The sequence below is a fragment of the Candoia aspera genome, chromosome 1 (assembly GCF_035149785.1).
Source record: "Candoia aspera isolate rCanAsp1 chromosome 1, rCanAsp1.hap2, whole genome shotgun sequence".
Classification (NCBI taxonomy): domain Eukaryota; kingdom Metazoa; phylum Chordata; class Lepidosauria; order Squamata; family Boidae; genus Candoia; species Candoia aspera.
Window position 1 is genome coordinate 20745426 of NC_086153.1, and position 26667 is coordinate 20772092.

Sequence of the window (26667 nt, forward strand, 5' to 3'; positions counted from 1 at the left end):
CGAGCTGCAACTACTGGACAAGCGTCGGTTGAATGAGCACCCGAGTCCCCCCCACACACACACAATGTTCCCGAAGGGGCCAACTGTCGCTCTGCCTCTCAGTCTCTGTATTTGCACCCCCCCTCAGAAATCCTCAGCAAGCAGGTGGGGCTTGTATCTGCCCCCCGCCCCATTTTGAACTGGTGTGGGGGACGCACAGCTGTTCTGTGGGGGCCAGCTTCAGGCACACTCCTTCCTGTTCCCTGTTTTTTCCCCTCTTCTGTTTCTATCCCCTGCCCCCCCCCCCCCACCGCAGGTCCCTCCTCCTGGTTCTCTTTCTCCCCTTTTTCTGCTCTGGATGAAGGACTGGAATAAGACCAAACTAAAGGTTTTCAAAAGGAAAAAAGGAAAGGAAATTACGAATGGGGAAGGCTAGATCTGTGCCCAACAATCCACATTTTGCAGCACTGCTGTCTCTGCAGTGAAGCTGCACACCTGGGCTTCTGTCTCTGGAGCCCATAAAATACTCACTTTCTGACTCTTTCCCAGGTGAGAGCCTCCTGAATCCAGGATGCCTTGGAGGCTTGGAGCTGACTCATTCCTGTATACATAATTCTTTAAAAAAAAAAAGTACCAAACATAGCTGTTTCACTAGCAAAGTGCATTATACAGAGTTCAGTTCTTACAGTTCTTATGGTTTTTTTTATTGCTGAAGAGCAGTAAGTGCGGTTGTCTTTAATTAGTCCAAAACCAGGATTACTAGCTGGTGTTGATTTATTTATTTGCTACATTTGTTCTCCACCTTTCTTCCAGGAGCTCAAAGTGGCACACACAACACAGTTTCTTGCCATTTTTCCTGCAACAACCATCTTGTGAAGTAGGTTGGGCTGAAAGAGCGTGACTGGTGCAGAGTTACCCAGTGGCCCTGAATGGCTATGGGTGGAACTTGAACTCAGGCCTCTGTAGTCCCAGGGTAGAACTTTAACCAGTACATCATGCTGGCAGTCTTTTTGTCTGGGGCCATTTCCAGGTCTCATTCAAAGGTTGTGTTCAGAGTAGAAAGAGACCCCTCTGGGTCCCAAGGAAAGCTTCTCTAACCTGATGATAGATAGATAGATAGATAGATAGATAGATAGATAGATAGATAGATAGATAGATAGATAGATAGATAGATTTCAAATTTAGTCACCGCCCATCTCACTCAGCGACTCTGGGCAGTTTACAATAAAACAAGAATAAATACTAATCAAAATACAATAAAACAATACCATAAAATAATCTTAAATAAATAATATATTCCAAGGGATGGATGGTAAAAAGTTCTTAATTTAATTTAGACCTTTCAGTAGCAGCAAAGTGTTGGCATGTTCCTTGATACTCTTCCCGCATTTGGTTCCTTCTTTCTTCTGTGCAGATGTTCTGCTATGACCCCTTTTGGGGACCATGATTTGGCTACTGTGTCTGCAAACATCTGGACAACCATTAAACATGGCAGCAAAGGGTGACAGGAAACACGATGGTTTTACTGCCATCTAGTTCTCCAGAAGTTTGCAGCCCAGAGATGGTGGCCCTACTCTGCACCATCAGAGTTATTGAAGACACGGGGAAGGGTTAGGATCTCTCTGCACCATTTCCTGCAGCTTTTGTGGGTGGGATGGGAGGGAATCTTAGGTTCATCAACACTTACTTGGCAATATTTCACAGGCTAACTGGTAAAGAATCGCAGCCAAGCACCGTTTTTGTATAACTATTTTATTAAAGCCTTCAATTCTCTGAAAAAAGGTGGCATATAGGTGCAAATAATGATGACAATAGGTTGATGGGGAAGGAAACAAATATTATAGTACTAACAGGTAAAATATGGCTAATATTACGAAGAATGGGAATTCCAGAGCACTTAATTGTACTCATGCGGAACCTGTACACGGATCAAGAGGCAGTCGTTAGAACAGAAAACGGAGACACCGAGTGGTTCAAAATTGGAAAAGGTGTGTGGCAAAGTTGTCTACTTTCACCCTACTTATTCAATGTGTATGCTGAACAAATAATTCGAGAAGCAGGAATGTATGAAGAATGGGGTATCAGAATTGGTGGAAGACTCATTAGCAACCTGCGATATGCAGATAATACAACTTTGCTTACTGGAAATGAAGAAGACTTGAAGTACTGGCTGATGAAGATCGAAGATTGTAGTCAGCAGTATGGACTGAATGTGAAGAAGACAAAGATTCTCACAAATGGACCAATAAACAATGTCAAAATAAATGGCGCAAGACTGAACAGCATTTCGTTCTGTTATATTAGGGTCGCCATGAGTCATAAATGACTCGACGGCAACTAACAACAACAGGTATTATGTATTACATTTATTTAATTGATTGTGTGATTTTATACATATATTAATATTTATACCATAATCCATGTTTATTGTTCTTTTAACAGCCTCTTATACTGCATGTGATATTACATATTGCTTATCTATACATATATTTATATATGTAAAGATAATATTATGTACTGTATATTTATGTATACAATAAAGTAGAGCCAGTTTGGTCTAGTGATTAAGGTGCTGGGCTAGAAACCAGGAGGCTGTGAGTTCTAGTCCCACCTTAGGCCTGAAAGCCGGCTGGGTGGCCTTGGGCCAGTCCCTCTCTCTCAGCCCAAGAGCCAATCAGGCGTGGTATGAGAGTTCTAGTCCCGCCTTAGGCATGCAAGCCGGCTGGGTGACCTTGGGCCAGTCCCTCTCTCTCAGCCCAAGAGCCAATCAGGCGTGGTATGAGAGTTCTAGTCCCGCCTTAGGCACGAAAGCCGGCTGGCTGACCTTGGGCCCGTCCCTCTCTCTCAGCCCAACTCACCTCGCAGGGTGGTTGTGGTGGGGAAAATAAGAAGAGGAAGAAGTAATAGGAATGTTCCCTGCCTTGAGTTATTTATAAAAATCATAAAGGCACGATTAAAAACAAATCTAAAAAAAAGTATCCATCTGAACAGAAAAAAAATGGAGAAAACTACTTAGCTAATTTCCTTTTCTCTTACATCATGCCTTTTTTCTTTTGCTTATGGCTTACCCTGAAAAGGAATGGCGTGTCAGGTACGTCTGCACATCTGTTCAGAAAACAAGTGAACAAAGGCTAATAATGCTTTCAACACTTAATGCAATACAGATTTTAAAATATTCAATATTCTTTATATAAGAGGAGGAAGAAAGTAACTGGTATGCTGTGAGGATGGGGAATCCCCTCAGAGCCCCAGGAAATATGGAAAAGGCTTAGTGATCTGGTTTGGCGTAGGTCAGCTTTACGTAAATTATGAAATTTTTGGCAGGGATCACAGGTTATTGGGAGAACACCTGCTTAGCAATCAGAAATCCCTGGCGCAATTGACTGCAGTTGAAGGAAAAAAGCTCGTGCTGATCAAGACTGGAAATACTAAGTTAGATGCCAAAAGAATCTGATTTCTTGCAAGCCAGCATCTGGGTTCTTAGGAAACAATTGTTGGCATGTTACTCCCACATGTTGCTCAGAAAAGTGTTCGATAAGCTGAAATACAAGGAACTCTTCTCTACCACAAGGCACAAAGGCACCCACCTACCAGGAGGAGGTATCTCAGAAGGGCATTTCCCACGTACTCTCTTCTCGGGGACAGTTGAGCTATGGAGCCTCCAGATGTGTGGATGTCCTTGCTGAAGGCAAAGGGGTGACAGGGCCAACAGTAACAGAGTGGCTCGCTCAGCGCAGAGGCCGCTCTCCCTAGGAAACCCCTTTGTGTACGTGTGTGCCCTCAGTGTGGGTGTTATCAAAGATACGGGCATCAAAGAGTTACCAGAAAAACTGGCTTCTCCACATAGCTGGAGGGAAGCTGGTGAGTAAGTTGTGCCAAGCAGAGTCCTTAATCCACTTCTGATCTCTGCTGGGAACTTGGCAGGACTGTGGCTTCCTTTTGCCCTCTACCTGAACTCCTGCCTCCCCACAGCCAGGAGGTCAGGTCTGGGAAAAAAGGGTTTGTTTTCCTCCTGTCCTGCAGGTGGTCCTGCACTGGCAAAAAGAAGTTCCAATGCTTCCTTGGCTTTGCCGTCCTCCCTTTGTCTCTCTTTAACGGCAGCCTTTCCCAATCTCTTCAAAAGTTTTGGACTGCACTTAGATGGTGGTTAGGTCTACGCAATGAAATTTCCATCCCTTTTTGACATGCATTGTGACACATGTAAAAAAGGGGTGGAGCTTCAGTTGCCCAATTGCCCCATTTTATTTTATTTTTATTTTTATCCCACCTTCATTATTTTTAATAAAATTTAATTAATTAATTAATTAATTAAATGCAATTGGCATAACGTTTTATTTTAACTTTTTTGACATACACCAACACACCATGGTGCCTAGCAAGGGCTTAAGGCTGGCTCTGCAACGCTCGTCATTCAGAAGCAAACTATTTACGGAAAGACTTGAAGGAAAACTTGTGTTCATGATCTCTGAAACAGAGCCCAGTTCACTGTGTTGTGCAAACCCAGAAAACCCACACTGAAGCTGACTAAATAGGCTAGGTTCATACAACATGCTGAGCAACGAAAAAGCGAACCAATGTTAATTAGGTTTAGCATGTGAAAAAGCAGTCACTCTGTCTCCAGCTGGCTTGGTGAAGGGTATTGTACTGATACAGTGAATCTCTTCTTCAAGCCATTCATGATCAGACTTTTTCTTCACATTTATAATGTACTTGTGTGTGTGTGTGTGTGCGCGCTTGTGCATTATTACAGTTTCTCTTAAATCGCCTCTCAAAAATGTGTTTTCGTCCCGATTGATTTTGTGATGGGTCTTTCAAGCTATCACTCCATCTAGGACCTGCAAAGTGCAACATGTTTCCAGTTGCAGGACTTTCAATTTTGGGATGCTATCAGGGGTAGATGGCCTGAATGGTCACCATGATGACCACAACAGTGGATTGAACTCTGCCTGTTTTTTATTTTAATCCATATGCTTATTGTTAAAGACTGAAATACAAAGGAAGTAGGAAAAAAAGCAAGATGATCCAAAAAAAGACTGCTCCATTCGAAATGAAAAGTGAAAAAAGTATCCTCCCTTCCCTTCCATTTGTCTGGTTTCTCTCTGGGTCATATAAATCTTCCACCTTTGCTCTGCCTGTTTTTATGTGCATCGCAAAGCTTAAGTCGCACCACCGTGGTTGCCATCTTGACTTTTTTGACCTTACCCTGCAGACAACTGCTGTTGTTAGAAGAAAGCAGTCATTATTATGAAATTGGCTCCATTGATTATTCTGGTAAAATCTGGTTGTAAAATTTGACTAGAGAACAGGTAAAGCAAAATAGGAATAAAGTCTTTTCTACCCTCTGGGAATACTTTTAAAGAAATTGCAAATGTGTGTGAAGGAAGGAACCATGTTTAAACCTGTCCACCTTTGAGATAATTGAACACAAAGGTATCAAATACAGCTCCAGTCAGACTCACTCCAATTACAAGGTGAATCTTTTACATTCGTATTCTAAAACAGGGTTTCTCAGCCAGGGTTCCATGGCACCCTCCGGTTCCACAAGAAGTCACTAGGGGTTCCCTGGGAGATCACGATTTATTTAAAAAATCATTTCAAATTCGGGCAACTTCCCATTAAAGAGGTAAGTTTCATTCTTTATTTTTAGTTTAAGAACACTGTGAATGCATATATACAGGCCTACACGTGAACCAAATATAATAATTTTGTAACTTGAGGCCTATATTTGAGCCTGAACGTGCAAGGGTTCCCTGAGGCCTGAAAAATATTTCAAGGGTCAAAAGGTTGAGAAAGGCTGTTCTAAAAGGTCAGCAGGAAGTGCCTATTAAATGGAAATTGCATTCTGGAAAATTGCCTTTGTAGTGACTCACTCAGAAAAGGGACTGCCCTGCAGGGGTGTCCAGGGGATAGGATCAAAAAAATCCAGATGGGCACCATGGCTATCTGGTCTTGGACACAATCTGGACTTTTTTCATACATGCACACACATTCTGCAGACACCCCAGCAGCTCTGTGGGCTCTGCCTTGTTCTTTCTTCCCTCAATTTCTATTCCTGCTAAATTTATGTCCATTCCAGCAAGTATTTGGTGAATTTAGCAGAATACTGTGGACAGCCAAGAAAACAAACAAATGGATCATTGAACAAATCAGCCCAGAATTCTCACTCGAGACACAAATGACCAGGCTCAAAGTATCCTACTTCAGACACATTATGCGAAAACCTAACTCTCTGGAGAAGGGTCTATTGCTGGGAAAAGTGGAAGGAAAGAGTAGAAGAGGCTGACCAGCAGCGCAGTGGATGGAGTCAGTTACAGTGGCGATGAGTGGACTGTTAGAAGACCCAAAAGTCCATGGAGAAAATCCATCTATGTGGTTGCTAAGAGTCAACAATGACTTGATGGCACGTAATCAATCAATCAATCAATCAAATAGTGCATGGGGCGAAAGGCATCCTTATATCTATTCATTCTCAAGGGTTAGGATTAGGCTTGGGAAAAGTGAAAGGAAAGAGGAGGACGACCAGCAGCAAGGTGGATGTTACAGTGGCAATGGGGGTGCCCTTGGAAGACCTGAAGGTTAGGGACAGATCATCATGGAGAAAATCTATCTGTGTGGTTGCCAAGAGTCAACAATGGCTTAATGGCATGTAATCAATCAATCAATCAATAAAAAAACAGCACTCTAGGAATAGAGTAGAGATAGACAAAGGACTGGGATAGACTGAAGCATGAAGAACGGCAGAATCCAAGAAAGGGGAGGAGGAAGAGCAGAAAGTGGCACCTTAAAGAGTAAGATTTTGGTTCTTTTTGGTCACATAAAGTCTTGTGGGTCTCAGTCTGCTTCATCAGCTATACCTGATCTCAATCACAAGGGCATCTGTGATAAAATAATTCTTAGTTAGACGTTTGGGTGCCCAAAGTCTTGTTGTTTGTTTGAAAAGACTTAATGCTGCTAACTCTTTGGAAACCCATTTGTAGTTCCCCCATGTAAAGGCTAGGTTCACATAATAAATTAACTTCTAATCCTGTTTTAGCAAAATGCGGTAATTGTGTACATATAATATACCCCTCCCTCCTGCCAAGAATTAATCATATTATGGCTTAACTAGAAATGCTCTGCCTCCCACAACACTGGGGTGGTAAATTATCCAACCTCATTTTTGCCTTGTCTAATGTGTTGTGCAAATTCAGCTAAAGAAGTGGGCTCCTGTTGTCTTGAGGGACCTGAGTTGGCCTGGTATGAAATGGAAATGATGTTTCTTCTGAATGTATTATGACAACATCAGACAATATTTATTTCCAAAGTATCCTTTTTAAAAAAAAGAAATGTTGAATTGCAATCCCAGATATGAATGAATCACTTTGGTAGATTTCAGCCCCCTGTGTTGAATCTGATACGGCAGGAGACAAGAACCATCCCAAACAACTGGCCACCCTGAGGCCTCCCTCAGCTCACAGTGCCCAAAACAGCCTATTTTGTACTGCTCTGTTCCACACTATGGAGCTCACACAAGCCTTTGTAGGAAGAAGGGAGGGTGGCAGAGTGGGTGGCATGTTCTTCCAGCGTCCTTGTTTACCAAGCTATTGTGTTCCTTCAAGATCTCCTTTGACAGCAACCAAGGCAACAGCTCTCAGGTTCTGTTATAACTTGTATGTCCCCAACCCAAAGCTCTCTGTGATCAGAGGTGATGGTTCAGTCTCTCCCAAGGACTACTTAGTGTTCCTTTGCCATCACTGAAGAGACTATCTCATCTTTCCTGCCTCCAAGTATGCACTCTGTTGCTCATCAAAAGTGGAGTCTAGCAGGGAAAGGGGGGTGAGGATTTGAGATCCTTCACCCTGGAATCTGAAAGAATACTCCTAAGTTCCTGGGGTCTACCTGAAGAGAAGACACCCCTAATTTGCTTCATAGCTGTATTGCCCATATGATTTCACTTGCTTCATTCCATCATTTATGCCATGAATCCCAAGAAAACGGTACGCTGTTTACAAGAGTCAGCCAGATATTTTCAGAAGAAAATGGAAATGGATAAATAATCTTTGAACTGCAAGGGGGTTCCAGCTGTTGAGCCATCTTTCACCCGATGCCTTTTAAACCATGTTTGGTCTGCCAGAATCAGTAGAGATGGTGCTGCGAAGGATTTCAGTTGCTAAATTCTGTGGCTCAAGCTGCTGCATTAAAGCAGGATTCACTTATTTTCCCTGAGTAGCTGGCACTCCATCACAGCAACTTGGCTTAATTGAATCTCATCCAAGCAAGGAAGCCAAGCCTTGTTTAGGAAGACAAAAAAATTACAATTGCATCTGAAATACAATCAGGCAATGGTATTACAGGAAGCTCTGGTGTGGGCTGGTCCATGAAGTCACGAAGAGTCGGAAGCGACTAAACGAATAAACAACAACAATGGTATTACAACTGTAGCAGTATTAACTTGATGGCTACCAGCATTCTGTTTTTCTATAGCACGCCCATTAAACCAGACCTGCTACCCAGAGAGGATTCCTGACATCCCCCTCCAGACATCAAGACATCCTCTCATGTAAAGCACATTGAAGTAGTCCATTTGGGAGGTGACCAAGGCATGAGTGACCATGAGGAGAGCCTCCCAGTCCAGGAACGGGCTCAATTAGTGCACAACATGAAGTTGTACAAAGGCCCTCCTGTCCATGGCTGTCATCTCTTTCTTAAACAGAAGTCATGAGTCCAGGAGGACCTCCAAATTGCCTGCAGGTTGTGCTTGGGGTAGTGCAACCCCATCCAGAACAAGAGATGAGAAATCCCCAGAACCAGGGGGCCCTAATACCCAAAGCCAGTCTTGCTAGGGCTGAGCTGAAGCCTGTTGTTCCCCATTCAAACACTCACAGCCTCCAGTCACTGAGATGGAACCTCCATGACATCACTTGGGCAGCCAGGGGTAGACAGGTAAAGGTGCATATCATCAGCATACTGATGGTACATGCTGCCAGATGACCTCATCCAGTGGCTTCATGTAGATGTTAAACAGGAGCAGAGAGAGTAGCAACCCCTGCAGAACCCAACATAGCAGAAGCTGGACCTCTCCCCACCAATCAACGCCAGCTGGAACCAGCCCTGGAAGAAGGGGGAGAACCAGAACAGCACAGTGCCACCTACTCCCCATTCTCAGAGCAGATCCAGAAGGATACTGTCAGGGTAGCCTTGCTCCGAATAAGACACGGACTCACTTAAAGGGTTTAAGGATTTCCGGGTTTATTGAAGCAGAATGCATACAGAGAAAAAGACGGGAATGCGGGTGTGGTATCAGGGTCTCCCGTTTATACCCCAGTGACGGACCTTGTTCTCCTCCACTCCCTATTGTCCCCCAAGCCAGGTCCGGATGGGTGATTAGAGTGGGTATGGGTCCGATGATGGGTGATTCGGGCGATCTCCGACGTTCCCCTTTGTCTCCTTGCCTTCGTCCGGTGCAGGTGCGTCCTCCGGGGTAATGGGTGGGAGTTCCCCCGATCTGTTAATGGTTTCCAGATCCTGTCCGAGGTGCACTTCAATTGTCCTGGTGATTTACTTATGGGTTTGGGTGCTTAAGGGATGATGTGTGTGTTTAAAGGATAATGGTTATCCCTTCCTCTTTCCTGATGTGCACGTTACCCATTGTGATGCACTTATGCCTTGCAACCGGGAACATGACAGATACCATGATCGATGGTATCAGAAGCTGCTGACAGATCAAGAAGAACAAGGGTGGATACACCACCCCCATCCCACTCCTGCCAGAGGTCATTGACAAATGCAATCAGTGCTGTTTTGATCCCATGCCCATGTCTGAAACCTGACCGAAAGGGGTCCAGATAGATTAGAGCTGCTGCATGGCCACCTTCTCTACAACCTTCCCTAAAAAGGGAAGGTTGGAAACTGGACGAAAATTGTTCAGTACAGTTGGGTCTGTACCGAAGGGGGTGAACCACTGCCTCTTTAAGAGATGACTGGGAAACAGGGTCAAACCCAGGTAGCCAGAATGCAACACTGGAATAAAACATCGAGGCCACGTTCCCTGAGACCAGCCTCCCCACCTCCCTGTCTCTCACCACGGAGATGTTCTGGCCTGCCCCAGACCTCCAGAAATCCCTTCCACCCCAACCCATATCAGCTGGCCCCCAAGTAAGAGGACCCCCACTCCATAAAAATCACAAAACCAAACACATCCAGTGCTATCTGGATTCCCACGCTCAGTGCCTCCAGCAATCCCAGATAGCACCCCACTGCCATCAAACATCCACCCTCCACCAGACACACTGGACTGGGCAGGGGGGGGGGACTCACTCTTCCATCCACCTTGAGCATAATCCAAACTGCTGCCCCACTCCCAGCTCTCACCCGGGGAGGCCAGACAGTCCCCTACAGCCAAGGAGGAATCACCCTCTACAAAACCACAACCCACCATAAGATGCCCAGTCTGGATCACACCAATCCCAGTCCACCAGGTCTGGGTTAGTATTATAATTTATTTACTATCAGATTTTAGGGCCATCACTCACAAAGCAACTCTGGGTGTCTTATATAGGATTAAAAATCAATGTATGAAATAACAACATACAGAATTAGAGACAATTAACTCCAAGAACAAATCTAGGCAAGTTCAAACAACATCCTGGCCCAGTGCCTGGGGGGAAGAGATCAGGTGTTCAAGGCCCCATCAAAGGCCATCAGGGTCTGCAGGAGCCAACCTTTGAATTAGAGATTGAAGATGAACCTATGGCATGAAGTATCTTTATCAGATTTGCTTAAAAACTTCCACAAAGGAAGAGAGATGAAAACTGATCCAATGTTTCCCTTATTAGCAACATCTATTTGGTGAATGGCCAATCTTAATAATTATTTTTCATTGTTTAAGGATGTAGATGTTGCTTTTCAATACAAAATAATCTCAAGGCAGTTTACAATAATACAATTGTCACTAACTACTCTTTGTGTTTAATGGCCCTGTTTACTAAGTTATATTGACTCCACATAAGTTCTTTTATATTGTTTGACTCAGTTCATACAGCATGCTTGACCTGTGTACTGAATTATCCCATTTTCTGGGCAAGAATATATTAAAATATAAGCTAGCAAACTACAAGTAGTCCTCATTTAACAACCACAATTTGGACCAGAATTTTGGTTGCTAAGCAAAGTGATAATTAAGCAGATCCAACCTGATTTTACTACCTTTTTTGCAGCAGTTGTTAAGTGAACCATGTAGTCATTAAGCAAATCACATGGTTCCCCATTGTTTTTGCTTGCCAGAAGCCAACTGGGAAGGTTGAAAATGGTGGTCATGTGACCATGGGACACTGTGTTGGTCATAAATGCGAACCAGTTGCCAAGCACCAAAATCGTGATTACGTGACCACAGGGACGCTGCAACAGTCATAAGTGTGAGGACCGATCATAAGTTGATTTTTTTCAGCATTGTCATAAGTCTGAACCATCACTAAATGAATGGTTGTTAGGCAAGGATGACCTGTAGTAAGCTTTGCACCACACACTGAGTCACACTTAACCAGGTTTACATGTGCAAATGCAAGTTGTTTTTTTAATTGACTCGGTTAAATTTAGCCCTGGCTAACTAATTAACCCAGTTGGCTGAGTTAGACAAACATACCCAGCCATAAACTAGCCAACTGGATGGATTCACATAACATGCTTGACCCAATCTAGTCACAAATATAGCCAACTGTGTTGTGTGAAACCACCAACTAAGTCAGGCTATGGATTCAGCTAGCCCAGGGCTGCCAATGTCAGCTTCCTCTTGACTGCTTCAAACTTGGCTGAAGCTTCCTGAACACTTAGCACAACAGAGCTGTAAAGAATTCTTATTGTCCATTAGGAATGAAGCTATTTCAAACAGTTGATAGCCTTGTGACAGTTAAAGCTGCAGTCCCACTTATACCAGCTTAAGCTTACAGTAAACTCCTTTGTCCTAAGTGTTGGTTTTACACTTCCCCTGCTTTATGCTAGATGGCAATTGATTATTTTCATTCTCAGTCTTCCTTACCTGGGAAACTAGCTCTAGTATATCATCACCAACTAGCAGGGGCTCCCTAGAGTTTTAGACTGCTGCTTTTTCCAGGTAACGCAAGGGAGTGGACCTACAATTGCTTGCTTTCAAATCACATGTTCCTCCCCTGAGCTATAGCTGCCCCTAACCATGAATATATGTAAATGATGCATTTCATGCATCAAGGAAGTGAGTTATGGATTGGTGCAACTTAAACAGACTAGTCTTTAAAGCTCAACAATACTTGTTTTAGCCTTCATGCAATTATTTATCTTGGCCTGAGTTGCTCTTAAAGCAAGGGTGTACACTGGCTATGTTCCCACAACTGATTAAACTAGGCCAGTTAAAGACCTAATACTGTAGCTGCACTCCTGCTTTACTTAGTTAACATGAACTTTTAATCTCTCTCTGTTAGCCTAGGATAGTGTTTCTCAACCTTGGCCACTTGAAGATGTGGTATGGCTGGCTGGGGAATTCTGGGAGTTAGTCCATACATCTTCAAGTGGCCAAGGTTGAGAAACACTAGCCTAGGATGTTGGGCAAACCCAATCATGTTGGTTAGTTTAGGTGGAATGTACTGCAGAACCTCCCCAAATGGTTTAATTCAATATCCAAGTTAAGTGTTATGTCAACTCAGCCACTGAGTCATCACAATCTCAATGCATGAGATCATGGGAGGAGAGGGTTCCCCTGTCCTAGAGTGGTTCTGAGGTCCAGCATCATGATTCCAGCTTGAGAAACGAAGGACCATCACCTGGCTGTGGTTCCTATACCATTCCAGAAGAAAGTGAACAACTCTTTAAGAGACTCCTCTCCCCAATGGCTGCTGAGTGACAAGGCTGGTTGAATCCCAGAGCCACGATTGGTTGACTCAGTAGGAACCATTGTTACATGGCTAGAGGGCAAGGTGATGGGCTGAAAAACATTATTTGCTCCCTTGGGGATGGTCCAGACATCATAAGGGGCCCAAGGAAAGGTAAGTTCAGAAAAATTAGTGGCATCTCAAGAGCTGCTTGGCGACCTTGGCTGAATACTTGAGGTTAGCTCTTGCTGCATCCATAGCCTGAGCAGTCCCAGCGTTGTGGGACTGAATTGGTCCCAACAGGCACAGTTCTCCCGGTTGGACCATTCTTAAGAGAAGAGGAAATCTGCTGAGGATCTCATCCTGGCCCTAAGGTCTTTCATAGTCAGATAGTTGTATTCACTGTCCATCTTTGGGAACCCACAGCTCCTTTTAGGAACAATAATTACAGTTAACACTTCGAGGGGGATTGCAACAAGGGTAATCAGCCACAGTGATCCAGAGAGGTTTCTGGCATTCTGAAGACCAACAGATTTATCAGGGCAAATCTAAACAAGCTTCAAACCTGTTTGTTGTGAAGTATGAGAGTGACATTGCTCTGCACGTTGGGGATATGTGTTGTATCTGAGGAAGTCAGTCCTGGCACCCAGAAGATGCTTCTTCTATTTCTTAGAACCCTTCTTTGCTGTAGATCAGTGTTTCTCAACCTTGGCAACTTGAAGATGTGTGGACTTCAAGTCCCAGAATTCCCCAGCCAGCATCCACACATCTTCAAGTTGCCAAGGTTGAGAAACACTGCTGTAGATTCTTAACATCACTTGGCTCTTCCCATGAGAGTGGTAGGCTGCCCTTACTATCGTTAGCAAAACATATTCTTCTCATTGTGGGGGAGCAGGGAAGAGGAGAATGTTTTGAGGATGGGGACCTACTACTGAATAGCCACTGCATGTTTTCCTTCCTGTTAAGAATTAGGACCCACCCCCAGGAATCTACCAACGACCGATCAAGGCTGAGAGAGAGAGATACACAATTAAACTTATATGCAATGGCTCTATGGTGATTTGAGAAAGAAAACAGCTTGCTTCATCAATGTAATCCTACTTACATCTTGGAGAGGGACGATTTGGCCAGTGTTGTGCAATCAAAGCAAGATATTGGGAGTTGCCAGGAGCTGTTGTGCCAACTGAAACTACACATAGGGAAACAGTCTTCTAGATCAGTGTTTCTCAACCTCAGCAGCTTTAAGATGTGAGGACTTCATGCTGGCTGGGGAATTCTGGGAGTTGAAGTTACATTTAGCACCCTTGGAAAAAAGGACGGGTCATGCTTTTCCCCAACCTTCCCCTTAACCTAAGAAGCCAACTGTGCTGGAACAGGATCTTCTGCTTCTGAAAGCAGTAACCTAGTTAGGTGGCCCGAGACAGGCCGAAAATGCCTGTCGTCTTCCAAGAGAGGGGACTGGATACACCCCGCAAGAGGAATGTTTCAGCTCCTCCGTCCCACCACCTGCTGCGTGAGGTGCTTTCCCTGCTGTAACGTGAGAGCAGCTCTAAGCAGCGAGCGTGCTGGTTTCTGGGTTTCGACGATGGGGAAGGCAGGCTAAAATGAGGAGCTCTGCTGCCCTCTAGTGGCTTCCCAGATCTTACTGAACACTCCCGTAGAAGGGAATCTTCGCCAAGAGAAGAGTTCTTACTAAACTCTGCTTAGCTGCGGGCGTTTGCAGATCGGCCGGGGGGGGGCGGTCCCGCGAGGGGGGGTGCTCCCAAATGTTCTGTCTTTGAAGGACGTAGAAATCCTGGCTGGTCAATCCAGTTTTTGTCGGCGGCGGCAGCGGCAAAAGGGATGTGCTAAGGAGAGGCAGAAGTTCTCACTTTCGTTTCTGCCGACGCAGATTGCAGAAATGAAAGTGAAAGATGGAGGGCGTTCGAGCGGAGAAATGGAAGGGGAGAGACGCATCTGCAAGAACTGGTAGGGAAGCCTCGACGCTAATTGCAACTTCGCACATAGTTGTCTGTCGTCAGAGCAGGCAGGCGGGTGTGCTGTTTTAGCAACGGTAGCTTCTCTCTGTTCCAGAATCCGGATTCATCTGCTCAGAATCTGTTTGGAAGTTGGGCGGGAGGGGTCTGGGAAGCCCAGCCACAAAACTCTAGCCCTGCGTTTTCTCAACCTCGGCAACTTGAAAATGTCTGGACTTCAACTCCCAGAATTCCCCAGCCAGCCATAGGAATTCTGGGAGTTCAAGTCCACACATCTTCAAGTTGCTGAGGTTGAGAAACGCTGCTCTAGCCCCTCTGCTTGGGCTTTTTTTGGTGAGCAGCAGTTTCTGTGCCCAGCTTGGCACTGCTGGGCCTTCTGTTGTTGACCAAGCCTTGAGGGTAACTTTTAGCTGATTAGAGTCCTTCACAATTTAGAAAATAATATAGAATGATATAGAAATATAGAACTTAACAACAAAGAGAATAATAGCAATGCAAAATTGCAGTGGTACGTAAGAAAAAGATAGAAGAAAAGCGTAATTTATTTTTTAATATTTGTAACCCACCCAAATCATTTAGACACTGCAGCAGATAACCAAAGCATAGAAACAGCAACCATATATAGGTAGTCCTTGCTTACTGACCACAATTGGGAGAGGCATTTTGGTCACTAAGTGATGTGGTTGTTAAGCAAATCTGACCCAATTTTACGACCATTTTGTGGTGGTGGTTAAGCAAACCACATGGTTGTCAAGTGAATCATGTGGTTCCCCATTAATTTTGCTTGTTGGAAGTTGGCTGGAAAGGTTGAAAATGATCATATGACCGCAGTTGTAAGTGTGAGAACCAGCCATAAGTCAGGTTTTTTACCGGTCGTAAGTCTGAACTGTCACTAATCGAATGGTCATTAAGTGAGGACTACCTGTAAAAACAGAAAAAGCATCATCATGGTAGAAACAGCTGTATTTTTGACTGTCACCCATGCTCATCCCAAATCAAAGACGCACTTGAACTGAACGGTCTGCAAAGTATTGCAAAATGCAAGGAGGGCCAGGGCCCAGTGTACCTTTGGGGGAAGTATATCCCAAAGTGTGGGGGGCTACTATTGAAAAGGCCTGCCATCAGCCCCCCACCCCAATACTTCTTCTGGAGGTGGAGAACCTTCAGCAAGCCTTCTCTGAATGTTTGGACCAGAGAACAGAATGCCATTTGTGAAGGTTGTTCTTGATACTGAGAATAATCGAGGATTGGAAATATATTATTTGTTTATGTATTCATTTAATATGTATTTCTCTTGCTTTTCTTTCTCTCTCCTCATACCTAGGTGACCTTGAGGGAAAGTCCAAATATTCAGTATGTCAGTCTAAAACACTTGTACAGCCACAGATTGAGGAAAACATTAACTGTGACCGGATTTGATTAAAAGAATATTTTTTACAGAGATATAATTTCTAGGATTTTCATCACTTTTGCTGAGTTATTCTGCCAATGCAACTACCTCAAATAATTTCAAATGTCTCAAGTGCCAATAAATCGTATTATTTATTTTTAAATAGATTTTTTTTTTATCCCGCCTTTTCTCTTGGAGCAAAAGGTGGCTTATATAGGGCTCTGCCTTCATTTTATCCTCACAGCAGTGACCCTGTGATGTAGGCTGGACTGGGAGTGATTGGCCCAAAGTCACCAGCTGAGTTTCCATGGCTAAGGGTGGACCAGAACCTGTTGCCCCAGTTGAATATCAATGTTGAAAAATTGTTTCATCATTTGAAAACTATGCTGTATCTTGAAATTCGTTTGAGAAACAGTCTCCAAATTCTCTTGATACAGCCCAGTGTTTCTCAACCTTGGCCACATTAAGGTGTGTGGACTTCGGCTCCCATTATTCTGGGGAGCTGAAGTCCACACATCTTAAAGTGGCCAAGGTCGAGAAACACTGATAGTGTTTTAGTTAAGACTGACTTATTTACACAACATGCTTAATCTGGTTATTGAATGAACCAGTTTTCTGGGTTTACTGTATGAATCTGAAAGAGCTGTGGTCTCAGATTAAGTTGCTGGACTAGATACAGCCATGGAAATTGGGTGACTTCGGACTTGTCACTCTCTGAGCCCACCTTACCTCACTGGACTGTTCTTACGAGAATAAAATGAAGGCCTGTACTCACGTAAACTGCCTTGAGCTCTGATATAAATCCGAATTGTTACGCCCTACAAACCTGCCCTTTCAACACTCACTTGATCAATGTAGGAAGCTCCTGCAGAATAGACCAGTTTACCAGCTGTGGCCATGAGAGGCATCTGTATTTTCTTCTTTGTAACCAAGTAATGTGTTGCATCTGTGTATTTCTGTTCTCCTGTTGCCTCTGAGTGTGTGTGATTGCTTGCACTGGGACATCAAGGGTGGGCTACATCTTCTCTACTCTGGGTTGCATGGCTACAAAGGAGGAAGGCTTAGTATGGAGCAATTGTGAGTAATCTGAGCCTCAGCCCAACTTCCTCTTGCATAGGATGCATTGGGGGGATTTTTACCTGGAATATTCTTCTCCACAGCTCCAGCTGGATCTGGCCCATTTTCAACCTCATTTTTCCTTTTGCTGGTTATCCCATAATACCAAATAGGTTCCCATTCTGTTCAGTTTTTCAAGAATTAGCCTGCTGATCGACCAACAGACCCAGTCCCAAGCCCCCTTATGTAATTTATTTCCAACGTTCCATTGGGTTGCAAGGAATAAAAAAAAGAATCGGTCTATTTATACCAGCCTTTTTACCAAAAGTGAAGTTTCTGACATCAGCATATTGGTGACCTTGCCCACGGTCCTTCTTTTCTTTCCCTGCTCAGCAAGAGGGATGTGGCTGCAGCGAATTTCTCCCTCCATGAAGCTCATTGCATGCGATTTCTTGCTGTCTGTTCCAAGTGTGAGGAGCTGGTTGCTTCAAAGGACATGAAAGAGCACCTTGCCAAAGCCCACCAACAGGTATGGAGGACCATTTGCTTTGCTAACCTTCGATAGGAGGCAGCCAACGGGCCGCTGTACCTATGGAGCAACCGGAACATGGTACACTCAGAGATGGTACTGCAGAAATACCTCTTCAATAATATTCTCCACCAACTTAAAGGAAGTTCTGGATCTCTGTGTTGCCATGTTGTCAGTGGCTTGGAAGAAATGAGCTGATTCCTTGTAGCTATGGTATACTTGAACAGTTATGCATTGTTTTTTAAGATGCTGTGGCTCCACTTCCCCACTGGAAGGAACTCTTGTTTCCATAGAACTTTTGAGCATCAGGTCCTGTAACAGCAGGACTGGCTTGATAGATTTCCACTTATACCTCAAGGACATGTATGTAGGCCCATGGGTGAGCTGTAACACTGCAGGCAACCTCTAAAAAGAACTCCGCCTGCCTTGCAGACCAAACAAGAGCTGCTCTTTGGCAAAACCCAAAAACCTTCGGAGCAGATCAGTGCTGTATCTTGCCTTCCTGACATCCAAAGGGTGGGTGTGTCTTTGGGTAAAGCAGCTGACTGCCTGCTTTCCATCCTCCTCTTCCAGGTCAGATGCAAGCTCTGTCACAAGATGATGCAACAGTATCTGGTGGAGCACCATGAGGTAAGGAGGGCATCTGTCCCTGCCTTTGCACAAGGTTTGTGGGATGGGTACAGGTAGATTCAGGCATCTGTTTTCATTCTCATCTGTGCTGGGAGAACAGCTTCTTCATTCAGTTCAGTTATGATGTGTGGCCTGATGTGAGCCAAAAGGGAGCCGGCTCCACCAGTCATTGCAGTATCTCTTTCATTTCCATTAAGGAGATGAAATGCCATAAAGCTCTGGGTACCTTCAGGACAATCTTCTCCAAGGAAATGTTCAAACACTACCCAGGGTGGGGCCTTTTAACATTCCCCACCCTCCTTCCTGTGGCTTTCTTAAAAAACCAAGGTTTTATGGCCCTCCTCAACAGATGTAGAGAGTAGTGAAGATGACCTTAATCGAGATACGCAGGCTCCATTGGCTAGGCAACATCTCCATCAAGGTCACCTTCTTGACTGTCCACAGCAGTGTTTCTCAACCTTGGCTACTTTAAGATGTGTGGACTTAACGCCCAGAATCCCCAGCCAGCCGTGGGGAATTCCCCAGCCACATCTTAAAGTGGCCAAGGTTGAGAAACACTGGTCTACAGCAAGGTAAGAACAAGCTGCCTTGGGCCTTGTAGTGTTTCAGGTGCTCCCAGGTTCAGCTTATGGTCGCTCACTCACACATTCACAGCCTGGTGAGGAATGCAGATCCTGTAACCCCCCCTTGCTTTCTACCTGGGTTTTCCAGATAGGCGTGGCTAGGGCAGACAGACACTGCTCTGGTCAACAGCCGGGAAATAAATAGGGACTCACACAAATCACTTTCAACCAAACACTGAGGCACATCAGGTTCTTTGGAATACACGGAGACCCAGTGAATTTAAAGTAACAGCAAAACTCTACTGGTTACAACGTACATTTGCTCTTTCTCACATCCTTCTCAACTAGGCTGCCAGGCACTAGCTAGAGCAGGGTTTCTCAGCCTGGGTGAGAAGATGTGTGGACTGCAACTCCCAGAATTCCCCAGCCAAGTCTGGGTCCAAAAACTGCTCAAGGAGTAGGCAGGCTTCAGGACCCCTTTTTGTCCCCAAAAGTTCTTGCTTTGTTGATTAGTTGGAATTGGCTTTTTTTCCTTGTGCTCCGGCCCAGTTTCCTTTGACTGGTTCAGGTGACATTTTTCCTTCGTTTTCTTATTGACTTGTTTCCTTCTTGTCTACCTCCCCAAGAGATCTTTTTGACAAGATTCCTGGCTTTTGGTCCTGCATATGTGCCTGCTTCATCTTTAGGTTATGGTAGCTTCAGCATCGGTGAAACTGATTTGGGTTTTTGCAGCTTAGCACTTTGTAGGAATACTGTCTCTTTGGTCAGTTTATGCTTCATGCATTGGGTGAACCCAGAAGATGGCTTTTTGTAGACTCAGGCTTATGATGACATCGGACCAGACGTCATCCACACCTCCTGTGCTCTGTAGCCAGCTCTGTCTGTCCAAGGTTCCTTCTGCAGATCTGAGGTCTTTCATACAACTGCAAATGCTCAACTTTTGGGACCTGTGTTCTTCCCACCCCTGCAGGCTGAAGAATGCCGAGAACGCTCAGTGAAGTGCCACTTCTGTGAGCTGGAGCTGCCATTCCACAAGCTGCAACCTCACCTGGATGCTTGTGGCAGCCGCACCACCATGTGTTGGGATTGTGGCAAATACGTCATGCACAAAGTCCAAGAGAGGCACAAGCTCACCTGCCCAATGGGCAACATGCTGAGGGCCCCTGGTGCGTTTCACGCCTGTATGTCTCTTGCTACCTTTGTCCGTTTCCCTCCCTATCAATGCCCTCCTGAGATGGAAGCTGGAGATTGTTGGAGGTTGGCCCATCTTTTTGCACCTAGGAGCTGTTTTGACCCAAGACAAATGGAAAGATAGATAAGGGGAAGGCTGTTTACCTGCTACCCCTGTGTCTATTTTTCCCCTGGCCTATGGTTAGTGGATGTGGTGGCACTGCGGGTTAAACTGCTGAGCTGCTGAGTTTGCCGATCGGAAGGTCGGCGGTTCGAATCCATGTGACGGGGTGAGCTCCCGTTGCTAGTCCCAGCTCCTGCCAACCTAGCAGTTCGAAAACATGCAAATGTGAGTAGATTAATAGGTACCGCTTCAGCGGGCAGGTAACGGTGTTCCGTGTAGTCATGCCGGCCACATGACCATGGAAGTGTCTATGGACAAACGCCGGCTCTTCAGCTTTGAAACGGAGGTGAGCACCGCTCCCTAGAGTCGGACACGACTGGACTTAATGTCAAGGGAAACCTTTACCTTTACTATGGTTAGTTCAGGGTTTCTCAACCTTGGCTGCCTGGGGAATTCTGGGAGTTGAAAGTCCACACATCTGAAAGCTGCCAAGGTTGAGAACACCGGGTTAGTTAAATGAAAGAGCAACGGCACCTTCCCTTCCCCATCTCTCCCTCTTTCTCTCTTGTGCTTTCCTCTCTTCAAGATGTAGTTTAGATAGAAGTGAGGCGTTCCTATCCTCATGTATTTCTGAATCTAGCTTTTATTTCAGATATAATGAACATCTGTTAGCATTCACTGACAGCTGCGCTAAGCCCATAATCTTCATCCAAGAGAGTCATATAATGAACCATCTTTTTTAAAAAAAAAATGGGACACATTCTGCTTGGAATTCATTCAGCACTCCCCTTATGTTTGAAAGCACATTCTCTGACAAGGGTGCCTGCTGAATTCAAACTGCCAACAGGAACCCAATTTCTATCTGCCATAGACCTCTGCTTGCTCTGACAGTTCAGAGGTAGGACTGCCTAGCCTAGTAAATAGATGCTGTAATCAATCAATAAAATAAATAAATAAGCCTGTTCTCTGTTCTTAGCCTAGAAGTTTAGCAACCGGAAAGGGGGAGAGTAAAAACTAAGGTCCCCAGGAATGGCACATTTCTCACTGGCAGCTAGAATAAGGATTAGGGGAATTACAAGAATTTAGGGGAGGCTAAAATGAAGTAGAGTAACTTGTGGTTCAGAATGTTGTGGGAACCTAGCCACCAGGGCCATCTGCAGCAAAGCAGGACAAGATGTAGCTAACCCTGCCCATCAGTAACATCACTGCGCAGCCCCTTCCTTTACATTCCTGGGTTGTGACACTGCTGCAAAGCATGGCTTTCATACTGGCATCACTTCGCATGCTCAGACTCCATGATTGCACATCTTGTTCCTTGCTTACTACAGTAGTAAAAAACAGGCCGGCCAGCTTGTTTTCTGCTAGTAATTGCCAACTACTAACAGGCCAGTTGACACCATTTTTAAATTTTGCCCTCCTCTACTTGGAGGTTTTGTTTTTTATTTAATTCTGGGAATCAAGTTGTACTGATTGATTTCACTGGCTGTAATGCAGATGCCCTGTTAATCATTGCTTAGCCTGTTGTGTGATCATGTTAAAGCATTGATATGGTTGATTTAGTGACTCACATGTTGTGTGAATACAACATTGTTTTGTTAACCTAGGTTTAGTGTTTTCTTTGTTTCTAGCCAAAAGTAATAGTTGATCAGGGATTTAACTTGCTCTATGAACATGCTGTTGCTTTCGCTAAAACTGGGGCTGCGCAACCCATTTCTAAGCCCCAGTATTTCCCAATTTATCCTAGGAAGCTTGAGAGAGAGACAAAATGAATGAATGATCATATTCTCTTCCCTTGCTGAATCTGTGCCTGGGTGTTGGCTAATCAGAGGCTGTTGGAAGGGTGGCAAACCAGTCTGAAATATCTCATTCGCAGCTCCTTGGCCAGAATGTTGGGACTGATTATTGTCTTCTACCTCTCACCTTTAGGTTCCAAAACAAATTTATGCCAGCAGTGTAACAACTGGTTTCCAACAGATCAGTATCTACACCACCTGGTAAGAATTTTGGCCATCTAAAATGGGCCTTTTTGTAGCGCCGGAAGTGACTGGTGACCAAAAACCTAGAGATTTTGATGGTGATTAGTGGAAACACAAATGACCGGCATGGTTAATCCAAGCCAGTTACCTGGTATGTTCTTTTGCATCATGGTGAAGTGGAGCTTGGTGCAGATGATAATCTATCTCTTGGGCTGCCAGTCACACTTTCAGACCAAGTGGTGATAATCTTATTGCCAAAGAAGAACAGGAAATTTTATGAAAATACTAGCTCCATTTGCACATTAACCGGAACAGTTAAAGTTCTAGCAGCTGCATTTGCAGGATATAGAAAGACTAATTGCTTTACCCTTGTTCAGTTTTTTGTAGCCCAGCATCTTCAGTAAATTCAGGTTATGGTTCACAATATATTATGTGAACTCAGAAAATGAATTCAAGAACTAGGTTACATGTGTAAGACATTATTGTCTGATTGACGATGTTTCTAATCTATCTACTTAAGTTTGTAGGGAAATTGCAAGTTACAAAAACATTAAAAATCAGAAAAACAAAACAGACAACAATTTAAATAAACTTAAATGCAAGTGCTTAGTCAAGCTGACTGTAAAAGAATTTTTAAAATATCTGGAGAAAAATGTTTGGGGCAGAGGAAAAAACTTCTCTTCTCCTTTTATCCTTTTAACTGGAATACTGACATTTGAGCCCAGGACTGCCTGCATGCAGAGCACTGAGCTTTGGCCTTTGTTGTGGGTCAAGGCCAACTATACTCTGGAAATGTGGGGTTGGACAGGAGAGGGAAATCCTTCTCACCCAACAATACTATTAGGTGAGAAGGAGGAAAGGTTTTACCAGGGAACAAAATTATTTTAGTCTCTGAATCTTGGGGTAACTGATTTCTGGGTCATTTCGTCCACTTTTATGATGGCTTCTTAACCTACATTGACCAAGCCTTCTTTGGAGCCTCTCTTTTATCTCACCCACAGAACGAATGCAGTTTGCTCCCACAGCTCCTGGGGGCTCTTGCCACCCATTCTGCCACAAAATCAAGCTCTCCTCCATCTCCATGGAGCCCTCCAACTCCAGCTCCTTCTTCCCCTACTTGGAAGATGAAGGCCGAGAAGGATGTCCGCCCCAAGAGGAAGGACAAAGAGCTGCCTTCTGTCGAGAAATTATCTCTGAAGCCTCCAAGAAATAAAAAGGCATCTGGCTGCCAGGCCTTTGCCTCCATCCTGACCTCCGCTGGGCCACATGCCCTCAATGACACGTATGACCAGCTGGTGACATGTTCTCAGTGCAACATCCTCCTTCCAAGCCCAACCCTACAGAAGCACCAGGTGAGGAAGATGGACTATGGGAATGTGGCATCAGCCAAGCAATATGGGAGCCATTTGGAGTCTGGGGGATTCTGAAGCAGCTGTAGGGAGAGGTCATGGTGGGACCTGCTCCTCTTGGGGAAGCTATGTGTACCTCCCCAGCAGTGCTGCTAAATGGCTGAAATCCTAGCCATAGCAGGCTACTAATCTCTCTGTTTAGAAAATGGCCCTGGCTTATTTAGGATCCCTCAAGGCAATTGGTACAGGTAGTCCGACTTACAACCATTTGTTTAGCGACTGCAGTTACAATAATGCTGAAAAAAGTGACTTACAACCAGTCCTCGCACTTACAACCGTCATAGCATCCCTGCGGTCACATGATCAAAATTCAGGTGCTTGGCAACTGGTTCACACTTAACAACGGTTGCAGCTTTCCAGGGTCATGTGATTGCCATTTGCAACCTTCCCAGCTGGCTTCCAACAGGCAAAGTCAGTGGGGGGAGCCGGATGCACTTAATGACTGCAATGATTCACTTAACGGCCATGACAAAAAAGGTAAAATCGGGTGTGACTCACTTAACTGCCTTGCTTAGCAATGGAAGTTCCAGTCCCAATGGTGGTCATAAGGACTACCAGTATCCTCTTACAGGTGGGGGAAGGGAAATGTTGACCAAAGAAGGTTATTCAACTTTAGTCGCTTTTTGAAATTGAGATCCTCTACAATGCCTTTAAAAAGGATGATTTTAAAAAAGAGGCCGCAGTAGCAGAAACGTCCTGAGGCCAGATGTGAATTCCTGATTTCATTCCTATTTCAGAAAAAGTGCCAACGGGCAGCTTCCCTACAAGCACTTCGAAGGAGTCCACGATTCTTGGAAAAAGAAGGTACTATTATAACTTCTGGTCTGCTCCCTCCCTCTCTAGTAATTATTTAAACCACTCCATGCTTTTTTTTTTAATGGGGAGCACCATACAAATGTTTAAAACAATGTTGCTCAACTTTGGCAACTTTCAGATGTGTGGACTTCAATCCCAGAATTCCCCAGCCAGCCATGGCTGGCTGGGGAATTCTGGGAGTTGAAGTCCACACATCTGAAAGTTGCCAAGGTTGAGAAACACTGGTTTAAAGTATCTCCATCTGTGCAAGGAGGCTGTACTATTCCACTAAAAGTGCTGTTCAGAGTGCCCCCCTCCATATTTCTGCACTGCTGGAGATTCAGAATGGGATAGCAGCCTCTGCTTCTCTGTCCTGCCACCACTGGAACTACGACTGGAGTTAAATGGAGTGACTTTAGGAAGTGACTTTCCCCCCTTTCACTGTCACTTTCACTTCCAACAGTCCACAAAACTGCTTCCAATAATAATCCTAAAAATATAGACTCCTGGTAACTTCATGGTTGCGTCCATAGAGTTGTTTTTCTGGCAGCAGTATAGAAGTGGTTGCCAGGATTTTATTTTATTTTTTTAATTTCAGACACTAGCATATAACACTGGTATTTCTCGGTGGTTTCCCATCTAAGAACTAATCAGGTCCAACCCTGTTTAGTCCTATCAAAATGAAAACCTTTTATTATGGCCTTTAGGCCAGAGAAGTCCTATCCATCAAGGTTTTAGGGGCTGCCTGGCCAATTTAAAAAAAAAAAGCTGAATCAATCAAAGTTAAAAGAACAATCCTGGTATCACCAAGGCAAAACCAACCAACTCCTTTATATCTTCAGCAACTAGGAATTCAAAAAGTGGTAGCTGCATTGACTTCCATCACCAGGCCCCGAACAGTTGTCTTCCTTCCGTGCCTCTCCAGATCCCCTTGTTCTCCTACCAAGACAGCTTTGTCTCCTTCCAAATAAAGCAAGACTGTTTGGCAATGGATGCAGCTGCCTGAAGACTGAGGGGTGGAGCGTCTGTTTCATTCAGCAGTTTCTAGAGGCACGTGGGCCACCCTGTGGTCACTCTGTTTGAAAATGGCCCTATGGTGGTGACAGTATGGAATTCATACTTAGCCAAGCTCCTGATACAAAATACCTCCACTGGAGGCTCCAGTTGTGCCAGATGACAGGAGGGCATCCTGTGCCAATAAAAGTAAACAAATGCAGCCTGCAGTGGTACCATCAACCCCAAGCACTGGTCCTAAACCAACACATAAGGCCCAGAGGTTAAGACCTTTAATTTGCATGCATTTAGAATATGTTGTTGTGCATGAGGTTTTTTTTCTCCTAGGAGCCAGGCAGGAGAGGATTCCTTTCCCCTGACTTTTCCCCCTCCCCACCCTAAAGTTACTGTTCTCTGCTGCCCTCTTCCAAAGTGTATTTCCTTTCCCTGTTTTGTATTGCAGAAGAATCGACGCAAAGCTCACCTGAAGAAAGTAGCTGGCAATGACATTTCTCAGCAGCTGAACTGGCCCTTTTCGTTCCAGCAGGATCGGGTTCAGTAAACTGTTTTGCAATACCCTGATCTGCCTTTCTAAGAATAAAAGAGCTACAGTTCACAACCAAGACAGAGTACAAGCACCCACTTGCGAGTTTACACAAAGAGTCCTTGAAATGCAAAAGAATCAGTGAGATTTGGCCTGACTGAATGGCACACACAAAAGATGCTGGACCAGAAGCATTGCAGGTCGTGGGACAAAACCCCACAAGAAAAGGTTCTTGCATTTCTCTTCTCAAGGAAGAAAGAAAAGTGTGTTGGTGAGAAGAGACTTGGCTGTCCCAAGGAAGAAAATATGAGTTCGTTGGAACACAGAACTTCAAGCATTTATAAGTTATGGGAGTCATTGCTTACACAATATCCACATTTTAAAAATTAGTCCAAGAATTAGGAGTCAAGCAACATTGCACAGAATTATGTGGGGGAGTCTCGGAGGGGGACGTGGGAGAGAAAAAGTCAAGGTGGCAGTTGTGATCATATGGTTGAAGCCACCAGCCTGACTTTTATGACCACTTCCACCCCCTCTGGATGTCCCTGGTATCAGGACCACTTTTGATCCTATGGCACAGTGGATAAGTAATTATGTGAACTGGATGGAGCTGTCAATTAGTCATCAGGGCCAGGAGGTTTGGGTGGGTGATGCATCCCCATTTTAGCCTATTCTAAAGATTAAGTAAACTTAAGTCTGTTTTCTGCCTGAAAAG

At 44.5% G+C, this 26667-nt stretch overlaps 1 protein-coding gene across 1 annotated transcript; it reads left to right on the forward strand.

Moving 5' to 3' along the window:
* Positions 1 to 14624: 14624 nt before the first annotated feature.
* On the forward strand, positions 14625 to 26031 carry XAF1 (XIAP associated factor 1). Its single transcript, XM_063299438.1, has 8 exons — positions 14625 to 14765; positions 17613 to 17748; positions 18322 to 18378; positions 19912 to 20107; positions 22162 to 22229; positions 23213 to 23563; positions 24358 to 24424; positions 25872 to 26031. The coding sequence occupies exons 1-8, from the start codon at positions 14698 to 14700 to the stop codon at positions 25913 to 25915; spliced, it is 987 nt and encodes a 328-aa protein (XP_063155508.1). The 5' UTR covers positions 14625 to 14697; the 3' UTR covers positions 25916 to 26031.
* The last annotated feature ends 636 nt before the right edge of the window (positions 26032 to 26667 follow it).